This window comes from Triticum dicoccoides, chromosome 4A, assembly GCF_002162155.2.
Source record: "Triticum dicoccoides isolate Atlit2015 ecotype Zavitan chromosome 4A, WEW_v2.0, whole genome shotgun sequence".
In the NCBI taxonomy this organism is placed as follows: domain Eukaryota; kingdom Viridiplantae; phylum Streptophyta; class Magnoliopsida; order Poales; family Poaceae; genus Triticum; species Triticum dicoccoides.
Genome location: NC_041386.1, coordinates 681,729,186 through 681,739,525, shown reverse-complemented (window position 1 = coordinate 681,739,525; position 10,340 = coordinate 681,729,186). Strand labels below are relative to the sequence as shown.

Sequence of the window (10,340 nt, the reverse complement as noted above, 5' to 3'; positions counted from 1 at the left end):
AAACAGGATGATGAGAATCCACGCAATGCCTAACACAGCCTTAGCAACTATGAACTGGATGTGATGGAAGGACAGCTTATGTGCCCAACAGGTGCACCGTGTGTCGGCTAGAGTATGATGTATATTTTGCAAAGGCGATTGGCTGGCCCTGCCACATCCAAGCCACTATTGTCTTTGATGCCTGGAGAGACACACATGACCTATCAGTTGAATATTCCCTCTGTAACAAAATGTAAGACGTTTTACAGAATTGTACGTGAAACAAAAAACGTCCTATATTTTGTTGGAAGAGGGAGTACACACAAGTTTTTTTTTGTTTTGCAAATACTAGTTCAAGCGACAAAGGTGATCAAATATTAAGCCCTTAATCTGAGCTTATCAGTGTGCATGGAATGCTTCACATTGTGCCACTGTCCTCGAACTTAATTAGCACCAAACTTCGACTAGCTTCTATGTAATAGTTAAACATGCATCATTAACACGATGTGAAGCATGTATAAACTCAGTGATACTTCTATTAAACTTGACAAAATCTTGCAAACATATTCTTTTGTAGAACTGCGTTCATGTGGCAAAAGTTTGTGCTGGCTATCAATCAGCTGGAGTTACTTAACAGCAGTCTTCACACACATGTAATTATACTATGCGTCTACGCATAAAGATACAAAATTTAATGTCTCATATTCTATATGGACACTCGATATTATAACATAATGATTTCACCATGCCCAGATAAATCATAGCTCCCTATGTAGATCAAAGTTATATATCATTTCATCTGAGAAAATGAAAAAAATAAACATTTTAGGTGGATGGAAACAAATAAACAATGTTTTCATCTTGAAACTATGTTTATTTTATATTCACTCGATGATAGCTTTACGAGATAGTGTTACACAAAGTTGTGAGTCGAGCACATAGTAGCTGCCTGACAATCCATATATATGTATCCCGGGCCATAAGATGGAAATGCATTATTGCAGCATGTACGATACAAACATAGTACCACTGACTCTACAACATAAATCAGTGTAAAATAGTACTAACCCAACAACCTTGTGCCAGGCATAGTAATTCGTGATCCTCACCCATATATATGTTTAGTGAGATACTCCAGCTGAAGAGCACTCTTTCCTTTTGCTGACGCTATCAGACAGGCCTCCGATGAGGGGGGAAAAGGGGATAAGCCAACAGCTTGAAGACACGCCAATAGAAGAACAAAAGATATTTTTTTTTATGGAAATGCATTCGGGAATAGGAAGCGCTGGGAATGAGAGAACAATTGCTAAGTGGACCTATTAGCGTCCACTCTGCTGAGGCTGCACATGTAGCAATGATGGAGGTACAGCAGCAAGTACCTTGTACTAGTGGTCATCTTCATCCGGTAAATCAAGATCGCAGAAGGTTAGCTTCGAGATGGTTAGCTTCGAAATTTCATATTAAATAACTGAATTCAGAAACAATGGATCGACTAGTCTGCCATAAACATAATGGTTAGCTTCGAGATGGATACAGTTAAGCTCATTATATATTTTCAAACGAATTTACTGTTTTGTAGACATGAAAAAGTGACCATGCCAACTATTGGTCACGTACATCTGGTAGTCTCACTACAGCAAAGCAATAGTAGAAGTTCAGCAGCAATTACATCTAAAAAAGTTCATCGCTAAAATACTGTCACACTGCCGGTAAGCGCTATGTCAGAAGGTTACCTCTGTTCTTGTTCTTGTTCTCCTTGTTGTTCATCTAACAACGACACCAAAAAACAAGAAACATAGGAATGACTGTTCGCTGAAAAAACATCCACGAGCAGAAAAATAATCCAGAAATTGATGCTTGAAACAAATTTAGCTGTGCATTATATCAGAGCAAGCTCACACTGGATAGAACAAGAAAAACGATGATCTGGGTGATCGAGAAGATAGTACAAGAAGAAATAGATGGGCACATGAAGTTGGAGTTACACAGGATTAGGCTACAGAAAGGGGAAAAAAATCTTCAGCTCATGCCTACATTGGAATAGGAAATTATAATACCGGTAAGCTCTGAGGCCCAACATAAACTCGCTGGATATGCAAAATCTTCCTCTCTTTCTTCTGCCAAACCCTATCCACTAGTTCTTCTGCCACGTCCAAAGTCAGTTCTTCAAGAGTCCTCACATGTTCAATACCATCTGGCAGCATCTTCAGCTGTGGGCAGAGCAGGAGCTTAAGATCAACTAAGCTCGCCATGGCGCCTCTTTCTATCTCTATTTCATTGAGATATGGTCCACCCCGTATTTTCAGTACCCTGAGCTTCGGAAATGATGCTGCGGGAAAGTACAACTTATCACCAGCATACGCATCATAAAGTTGAAGCTTAACTAGATGCTCCAATCCCTTAAGATACAAAAATGCATCTTTGTTAAGCCGTGAGCCAACAAGCCTCAGAAATTTGAGGTTCTTCAGTTTACGAACCTCTGTGAGAAAATTAGGCAGGGATTCCTTAGATAGTGCCCCTAGCAAGAAAAGCTTCTGAAGTAAGGGAGGTGGCTGAAATGTTCTGAGCAGCAAAATTTCCTGATTATCTGCCTGGATTCCGAGACGGGTAAGATGAATCATTCTGCCAATACCATTGAACAGATCTTCACAATGGGAGCCTTGCAACTTGCTGATACGGAATGTTCTCAACTCCACGAGAGCACCCATGGAACGGACCATTTCAGCACTAGCTTCCATCTGTAGAAGTGTCTGCAAGCTAGTCAAAGAGCATATACCAGCAGGAGCTGGTACACCAACAGAAGGAACAAACTGCAATGATGGTCCAACATGCTTGGAAGTCACAATAAGATGTGTCAACTTACTGAGCTTCATAACTTGCAATGGTAGCTTTGTTATTTCACACTTCCAGGCATCCAACACCAGCAAATTCTTTAGTCTTCCGATGGATCCTGGAAGACTCGAGACTTTTGTTCGCCTAAGGCCGAGAAACCGCAGATTATGCAAGCCAAACACCTCTGCTGGTAGCCTCTTAATTGAACTATCTTGCAGGTTCAGAACAGATAACAACCTGTTGCTCATTGCTAGTGAACGGAGAGAAATGAAGCTAAATGAACTGTCAAAGACAAGCAATGAACGGAGATGCGGAGCATTCTGTGCCAGCAGAGCAATATCCCCTGTTTCAGTTGATACACGCCGTGCTTCTCTGATGGCATGAATTTTCAAGGGGTTATAGACACCGCAAAAGTTCTCTTCACGTGCCTTGGAACGAGCTAAAACACGAAAGATGTCATGCATTTGAACTTCATATACACATCCAGAGTCATTCCTCTTGACTACCAACAATAGACACCGGTGGATCAGTTCGGTCAGATAATCCTCAGCCACCTCCTCGAGTGTCTTATGTTCACTCTCTTCAACAAACCCTTCTGCAACCCAAAGTCTTACTAGAGATTTTCTCTGCATCACATATTTCTCTGGGAACATGCAACAGTACAGAAAACAACTTCTAACACTATGTGGCAGATCTTCCAAACTAACCTTCAGGATTACATGCATATCCATGACGGGGTTGTCGGTGAGCTGCTTTTTCATATCTTTGTACACTTTCTCCCACTCAGAGAAACATGTGCTTCGGAGTGATAACAATCTCCCAATGCATTTGATAGCAATTGGCAAGCCATTGCAATTCGTTACAAACATGCCCGCCGAATCTGATAACTGTGGTGGGCAAATCCTCTTCTCTTCCTTTTGAAATGCCTCTCTACAGAATAGATCCATTGCATCATCTTCTCCGAGTGGCTGCAAATTTATTATGTTTGATTCTGATGCCAGTGATGCTACCTCATAAATCCTTGATGTAAATAGTATCCGGCCCTTGCCATGAAGAAAAGCATCTCTACAATCAAACCACACATTCACATTCCACACATCGTCCAGAACAAGGATGTACCTTTTGTGCTCGAGGTAACAGCAGATCGCCTTCCCTAGGCTTCTACAGTCTGTTACATCAACATCCTTGGGAAACTTCTTTTTCCGATCATTCTTGCGGAACTCCTCAACTATTTTCCTCAAAAGATCATCAGCTTCAGAGCTTTGGGATACTGTAACCCAAGCACAAATGTCAAAATTATCCTTGACAGAACTATAAACATGATGAGCAAGTGTTGTCTTGCCTATGCCACCCATCCCCCACAAAGCTGCAATCAAGTTTCGTCGATCCTTATCATGGACCCATTTCATTAAGAAATATTTTTCCTCCTCAATCCCCACAGGATCAGCCTCTGCTTCAAAGGAAGTGTATCTTAAACAACTCCAATTTGAGCCATTTCTTCCTGGTAGCCTTGCACCTCTCCGAATGCCCTTCAGATCATATCTTCCCCTTCTTTCAGCAGCACTCCTGAGATCTGCCTTGATATCTCGGAGACGGCCTGCCAACCGGTACCATATCTTGATTTGCCTCACCCTCCTGATTGCCTTGAATAGAAGCATACCTCTACCATCGTCCGCCAACTCGTAGGTGAACTCATCGACGACATCTTCAATGTTGAAGGAAAGAATCCTGATTTGCCTAACAAATGCAGCAGTGGTCTCATCAGTGTCCCTGAAGCTCTCAGCAGCATGCAAGAAAGCCTGAATACTCTCCAGCTCACTCTTGACCTGCTGAATCTCGGAGAATAGGCCCTTCAGAGCATATCCCTCAAGTCCGAACAAGGACCCTGCAAGCTCTACGACCTCATTCACTAGCGCATCCCCAAGCTTAACGATCAGCGAGCCCACAATGCCCTCTGCCATGCCTTGCAAGCCTGTATGAGCTTGAATGCATACTGACACCGGACGGATGGTTTTATCAACCATTGATCGCCAACACCAAGGTTGAATCCTGCATATTCCCCAAGAATCAGCACATGTCCGATGAATATTCCAGCAATCAGCACACCGGATGCACTCGGATATTCTGCCATGGCTGGGAACAATGAGAGTGAATACTAATTTGAGCGGTTTCAAAAATGACAAGAAAAGGGGAAGACTGTACCGAAGTGAGGGACGCATATCCTTCAGTTAGATCCTTCTTTCTACGCATATACTTGTGTGATATGCAGAAACGCAAACTATTTGTTTGGATTCTTTTGAGCAGCAGCACTGCTTGACAGCAGAAACGCCAAATGAAGAAAACAAGAACCACCTTGCGAGGATGAAGCTCCAAGGTGGATTTCAGGAGATAACAAACAACTGGATGTGCAATTTTTTACTCCCGCTTGTAGATTTACTGGAATCAACCAATCAACCACCGATGGAGGTCGAAGCTTCCGTGCTTCCTCACTCAACACACACAACTAAGGCCACCGCTGTCTGTCAACTCTGCCGGGGTTCTCAATGCCAGAGACCTCCGACTCCACTGCTCAGCATCGGTAGCTCCGCCTCCGCCCGGTAGATTGCCGTGACCACCTTGATGCCGCCGCTCTCTCCTTTTGTACCGTGAATGCGACCGGCGCCTCTGCCTCATCACCGTTACTACCGGCTTGCTGTCGCCGCTCCGGCGTCTCCGCCGCCCAGATCTACTGTAGTTTTTTTCCCCTTACTTTTGCAGGGCACGGGAGCAGCGGATTAGCATTTTTTTAGGGAATAGCGGATTAGCAGAGGCTGCTCTATTTCCCGCTTGTCAGTCAGAAAAACAACATCTCGCCCGAAGGGACCTTCTAATGGGCCGGCCACTGCGCGACCCATTACCAGATACAGTCTATTTTTCAAGTCACACAATTTAAAATATACTTTCTATTAGTTCCGTAGATATCTCAAAAAATGAAGTATTGTCTGCTAGAAAAATTAGAAACTGTTCACATGTATGTACAAACAAATTCTACTAAAATTTAATATTTGTCTATTTGGAAAACAATGTCCTCATATATGACATATATGCTAAACATGCCCACATTTTTTAAATGTTTTCATGGCATGGATTTGTGACATTAAAAATATTGTTCATTTATATGAAATATAATATGATCATAAATATTTTAAAGTTGTTCACTACATATGAAAAAAAAAGTTCATGCATTTGAGAATACGTGGCAGCGCAAGGCGACGGAGCTCTGTTCCATGGGCTAGTTAGAGATTTGGCTCTTTGGATTTTTTGCTACTAATTGTATCATCATTGAGCGAGCGAGCAATTTTCGCCACAAACAGACCGAGCGAGCGATAGTTGTCGCCGATTCGCATAGGGGTGCTCCAAATGGGGTGACCCAATAGCATCAAGCGCGAGCGAGCGATAGTCACCATAGCGTGTAATTCTAAAAAAAATACAAAAATGATAAAAATTGGACATCAGATTTTAAGGATTTTAGCCCGAACGCCTCCCGAGCCATTTGATTCCTAGCACGAATCTTAGAGCGTAGAGATCAGCAACCTTGGAAAAACAACGAGATTTCGACTCTCTTATCCTCCTCCCCCTTTTCCAGCCGCACTCGTTTCCCAGTGTTATCGACTCTCCTCTCACACTTCGTCTTCCCCCACTCCACTATTCGTCTATCCTCGTCATGAAAGGAGTGAATAGTGGTGGCGGTGGCTGGCCAAGCCGAACGGCGGCGGCATGTGAGATAGTAGTAGGGGTCTGGTGATGTGCGCGTGTCATGTGAGATGATATCGCCGGCTGGTGGACAGCGCCGCTGTTTTTCCACTACTGAAGCAGCCGTGACGAAAGGGCATACACGCCGGCGGCCGGGAGTGGCGGCCGGCGATGGGGCTGAGCCGCCGTCATTTGGCGTTTCCTGGTCACCGACCTGAACACCTCTTGCTTGCCTGGCATCAAGGATCTAATGGTGAGCCCGCTGCCGCAAGGATTGACGCTGGCACCACAAGATTGGACCTGCGCCACCGCCATCTCGTGCCAGAAGCCATCGAATCCAAATCATCCAGTACCCTCATGTGCTCCCAATTTTTCTGCAGCTAATTTGTAGAAAAAAATTTGCCATGGATCCCGTGAATTTTTGCCATGTCTCCAATTTTTTTCACACATCCATAATTTTATTTCTGTTTGCTATGTTTTAATTTGTTAATTTCCTATGGGATTGTTTAGTAATCTTTGCAAAATGTTCATGATTTGCCATGGTCACTCATACTCCTGACTGTCATGGTCTATTTTGTTAATTTCCATGGGATTTTAAGTAATCGTTGCCACATGTCCATGATTTTCCATGGACATTCATACTCCTGATTGCCACGGTCTAATTTTGTTAATTTTGCCATGCGACTCTTAAGTAATTTTTTTGCCACATGTCCATGATTTGCCAGGCACTCAATACTCCTTATCGACATGGTCTAATTAGTCAATTTGCCTTGGGATTGCTTAGTAATCTCTGCCGCATGTCCGTAATTTGCCATGGTCACTCATACTCATAACATTTTTCCTGCACATCTAACATGATTGTGTGTGTGTGTGCTTTTTGCATCTGTTGTACGATGGCAGACAGTTTTGCCGTCCTTTTCATAATTTTGCGGAAAAATACCCCCCTTTGTAAAAAAAGGAGTTTTAGGTTACTAAATTAGTGACCTAAAACGTAATACATTTCTTTACAGAGCTAGTAGGTTTTTCCCTTTTGATAGGTCTCTGTGTAAATTTCCACTTAAATAAACTAAAACAAGATGCATGTATGTAGATGTTCAAGCTTTTGGTGTGCATGAATACGATTTTTCATAGGATGCTTTCATGACAAAATTAACAAATCTGATTTAATAAAGATGGTTGTGTGCATCTTTGATAAAAGAGGTCGGGGGTTTCAACCTCCCTTCTTCCTAAAAAAAGCACATGGGTATACCCGCCTACTAGGTAGGGGGACTTGATGATGCGGCCGTGTAACCAGACGGGCATAAAACAAACTACTCCCTCCTATCCAAAATAATTGACACAACTTCTATACAATGTAAAATAAAATGAGAGTAGTTTTATTTGGGCTAGGTAGATAGGAATCTCTTCCAAAAACAAACCATGTCCACATGACACCACTAGTAGAAAAGAGGGCTTTGGTCCAGGCCGGGTTAGCCCATTATTTCCGGTTCAATCCATAACCGGGACTAATGGGGGCATTAGTCCCGGTTCGTGAGCCCAGGGGGCCGGCCGGGCCACATGGGCCATTTGTCCCGGTTCGTCTGGACCTTTTAGTCCCGATTGGTGCCACGAACCGGGACTAAAGGGTGCGATGCCCATTAGTACCGGTTCGTGGCACCAACCGGGACTAAAGGTTAGAACTTTAGTCCCGGTTCGAGCCACGAACCGGTACTAATGGGGTTTGAGGCATTAGTACCGGTTCATGGCACGAACCGGTACTAAAGGTCCCATTTTCAAACTCTACTCCCCCCCCCCCGGGTGGATCGCCTTTTCAGTTTTCAACAAAATAAAAGAAAATGATGAAAATGTCAAAAACATAAAAGAAAATAAGTTTCCCATGTGATATGTGGTCTAGTTGTTGGGAAAATTTGTAAATGTGAATTTTGACTTTATTTGCAAAATCTCTCTAGAATTTAGTAAAATGGGCATAACTTTTGCATACTAACTCGGATCAAAAAGTTTTTTATATGAAAAATCATCTACTCGAAAAGTTACATCCAAATTTAACTGGGAGAACCCCGTTAAACATTTTCAAAATCCTCAAAAACCTAACAGAAAAAAAGTTACGGGGCTTTTAAGATCTAGAGTGGAAAAAATCGAAAAAATTTCAAACTGTGTGGTCAAACTATGGTCAAACAATGGTCAAACTAATTATTCTAGAATATTAGTGTTACTAAATAATTATTTCAGTTATTTTGAATTTTGGTCAAATCTGGTCAAACTGTGGTCAAACTATGGTCAAACAATGGTCAAACTAATTATCCAAGAAATATTAGTGTTACTAAATAGTTATTGTTTTTTAAAACAATAGTTTCAAACTCAAACAGTGAAATGTGTCACTTCATGCTCAAGCAAAATTCCTGAGGGTTAATAGGATTGACATCTTACTATCGTAAAGTAAACAACAAGTGCAGACTTGGAAACGAGGGAGAATAGAACCCAGAAGTTAAGCGTGCTCAGGCTAGGGGAGTGGGAGGATGGGTGACCGTTCGGGAAGTTAGATGATTTGAAATGATGAGGGGTGATTAAAGATTAGAGGATAAATTGAGCAGTGATGAGGGGTGGTGATTAGAGATTAGAGGTTAAAATAATTTAGAAATTTGAAAATAAAAAAAGTTCAAAAAAAAATCAGAAAATTTCCTTTAGTCTCGGTTGGTGTTACCAACCGGGACTAAAGGTGGAGCTCCACGTGGCCGCGGCCTTTAGTTCCGGTTCGTGTAAGAACCGGGACTAAAGGGGAGAGGCATTAGACGACCCTTTAGTCCCGGTTCAAAAACCGGGACTAAAGGGCCTTACCAACCGGGACAAAAGCCCCTTTTTCTACTAGTGCACACGCTTTTTTTAGAAAAGGAGGATGACCCCCGGCCTCTGCATCTGGACGATGCATACGGTCACTTTATTAATTATTCTCACAAGACCTTACAAAGTAATACAACAATAAGACTAAAGCCGCCGTCTAAGCCACTTTATCCAGTTGATGAAGGGGCGCAGATAGTCTGGGCCTAATACCAAACAGGCATCGCAGCCAAACCTAACATCTAAGACCTGAGATCCCATCCAGGATGCCTGCCAGGCATGGGTCTCACCGGTCCGGCATGCACTCAGAGGCCGCCGCCACCAACTTCCACCGCTCCATCTTCAGAACTGTACTAACACTAGTAGAAAAACACCTATTAGACCCGGTTCGTAAGCGCCTTTATTCCCGGTTCATGAACCGGGACTAATGGGTCGTTACTAATACCTACACCCATTAGTCCCGGTTCAAACACGAACCAGGACAGATGTGCCCCCACGTGGCCGGTCCGCCGAGCCCAGTCAGGGGGGCCTTTGGTCCCGGTTGGTGGCACCAACCGGGACCAAAAGTCCATTTTTTTAGAAAAGTGGCTGCTTTAGGAGTTTTGGGGGTTATTTTTAGGTTGTTATTATAGCTAGCTAATAGAGAGAAGTGTCCTCTCTTATATCTTCGTCCTTGGTTTACCCGCTGATATAATAACTCATGCATGCTTGCATCATACACCATCATATATAATAACAAGTCCTACTAATCATGCATCATCATACAATTTCTACCCGTTATTAATAATAGGTCATACGATCATCATCCTCATAGTCATCGAACCCAACCCTACATAATTGTTCTTAGCACATGATCATCAGTATCAAGTAGGACCCCTAAACACCCTTAAGGTAAAATAGCATATAACAACATAGACTCTGACTCTCCATTATGAAGAATGGCGATCATCCTGTCTCCAATT

General features: G+C 42.8%; 1 protein-coding gene across 1 annotated transcript; it reads right to left on the bottom strand.

Moving 5' to 3' along the window:
• Nucleotides 1-1,841: 1,841 nt before the first annotated feature.
• On the bottom strand, nt 1,842-6,858 carry LOC119284080 (disease resistance protein RPM1-like). Its single transcript, XM_037563364.1, has 2 exons — nt 6,758-6,858; nt 1,842-4,935 (listed from the first exon to the last, which is right to left on the bottom strand). Exons 1-2 carry the CDS (start codon nt 6,856-6,858, stop codon nt 2,028-2,030), a joined length of 3,009 nt encoding a protein of 1,002 aa, XP_037419261.1. The 3' UTR covers nt 1,842-2,027.
• Nucleotides 6,859-10,340: the final 3,482 nt, after the last annotated feature.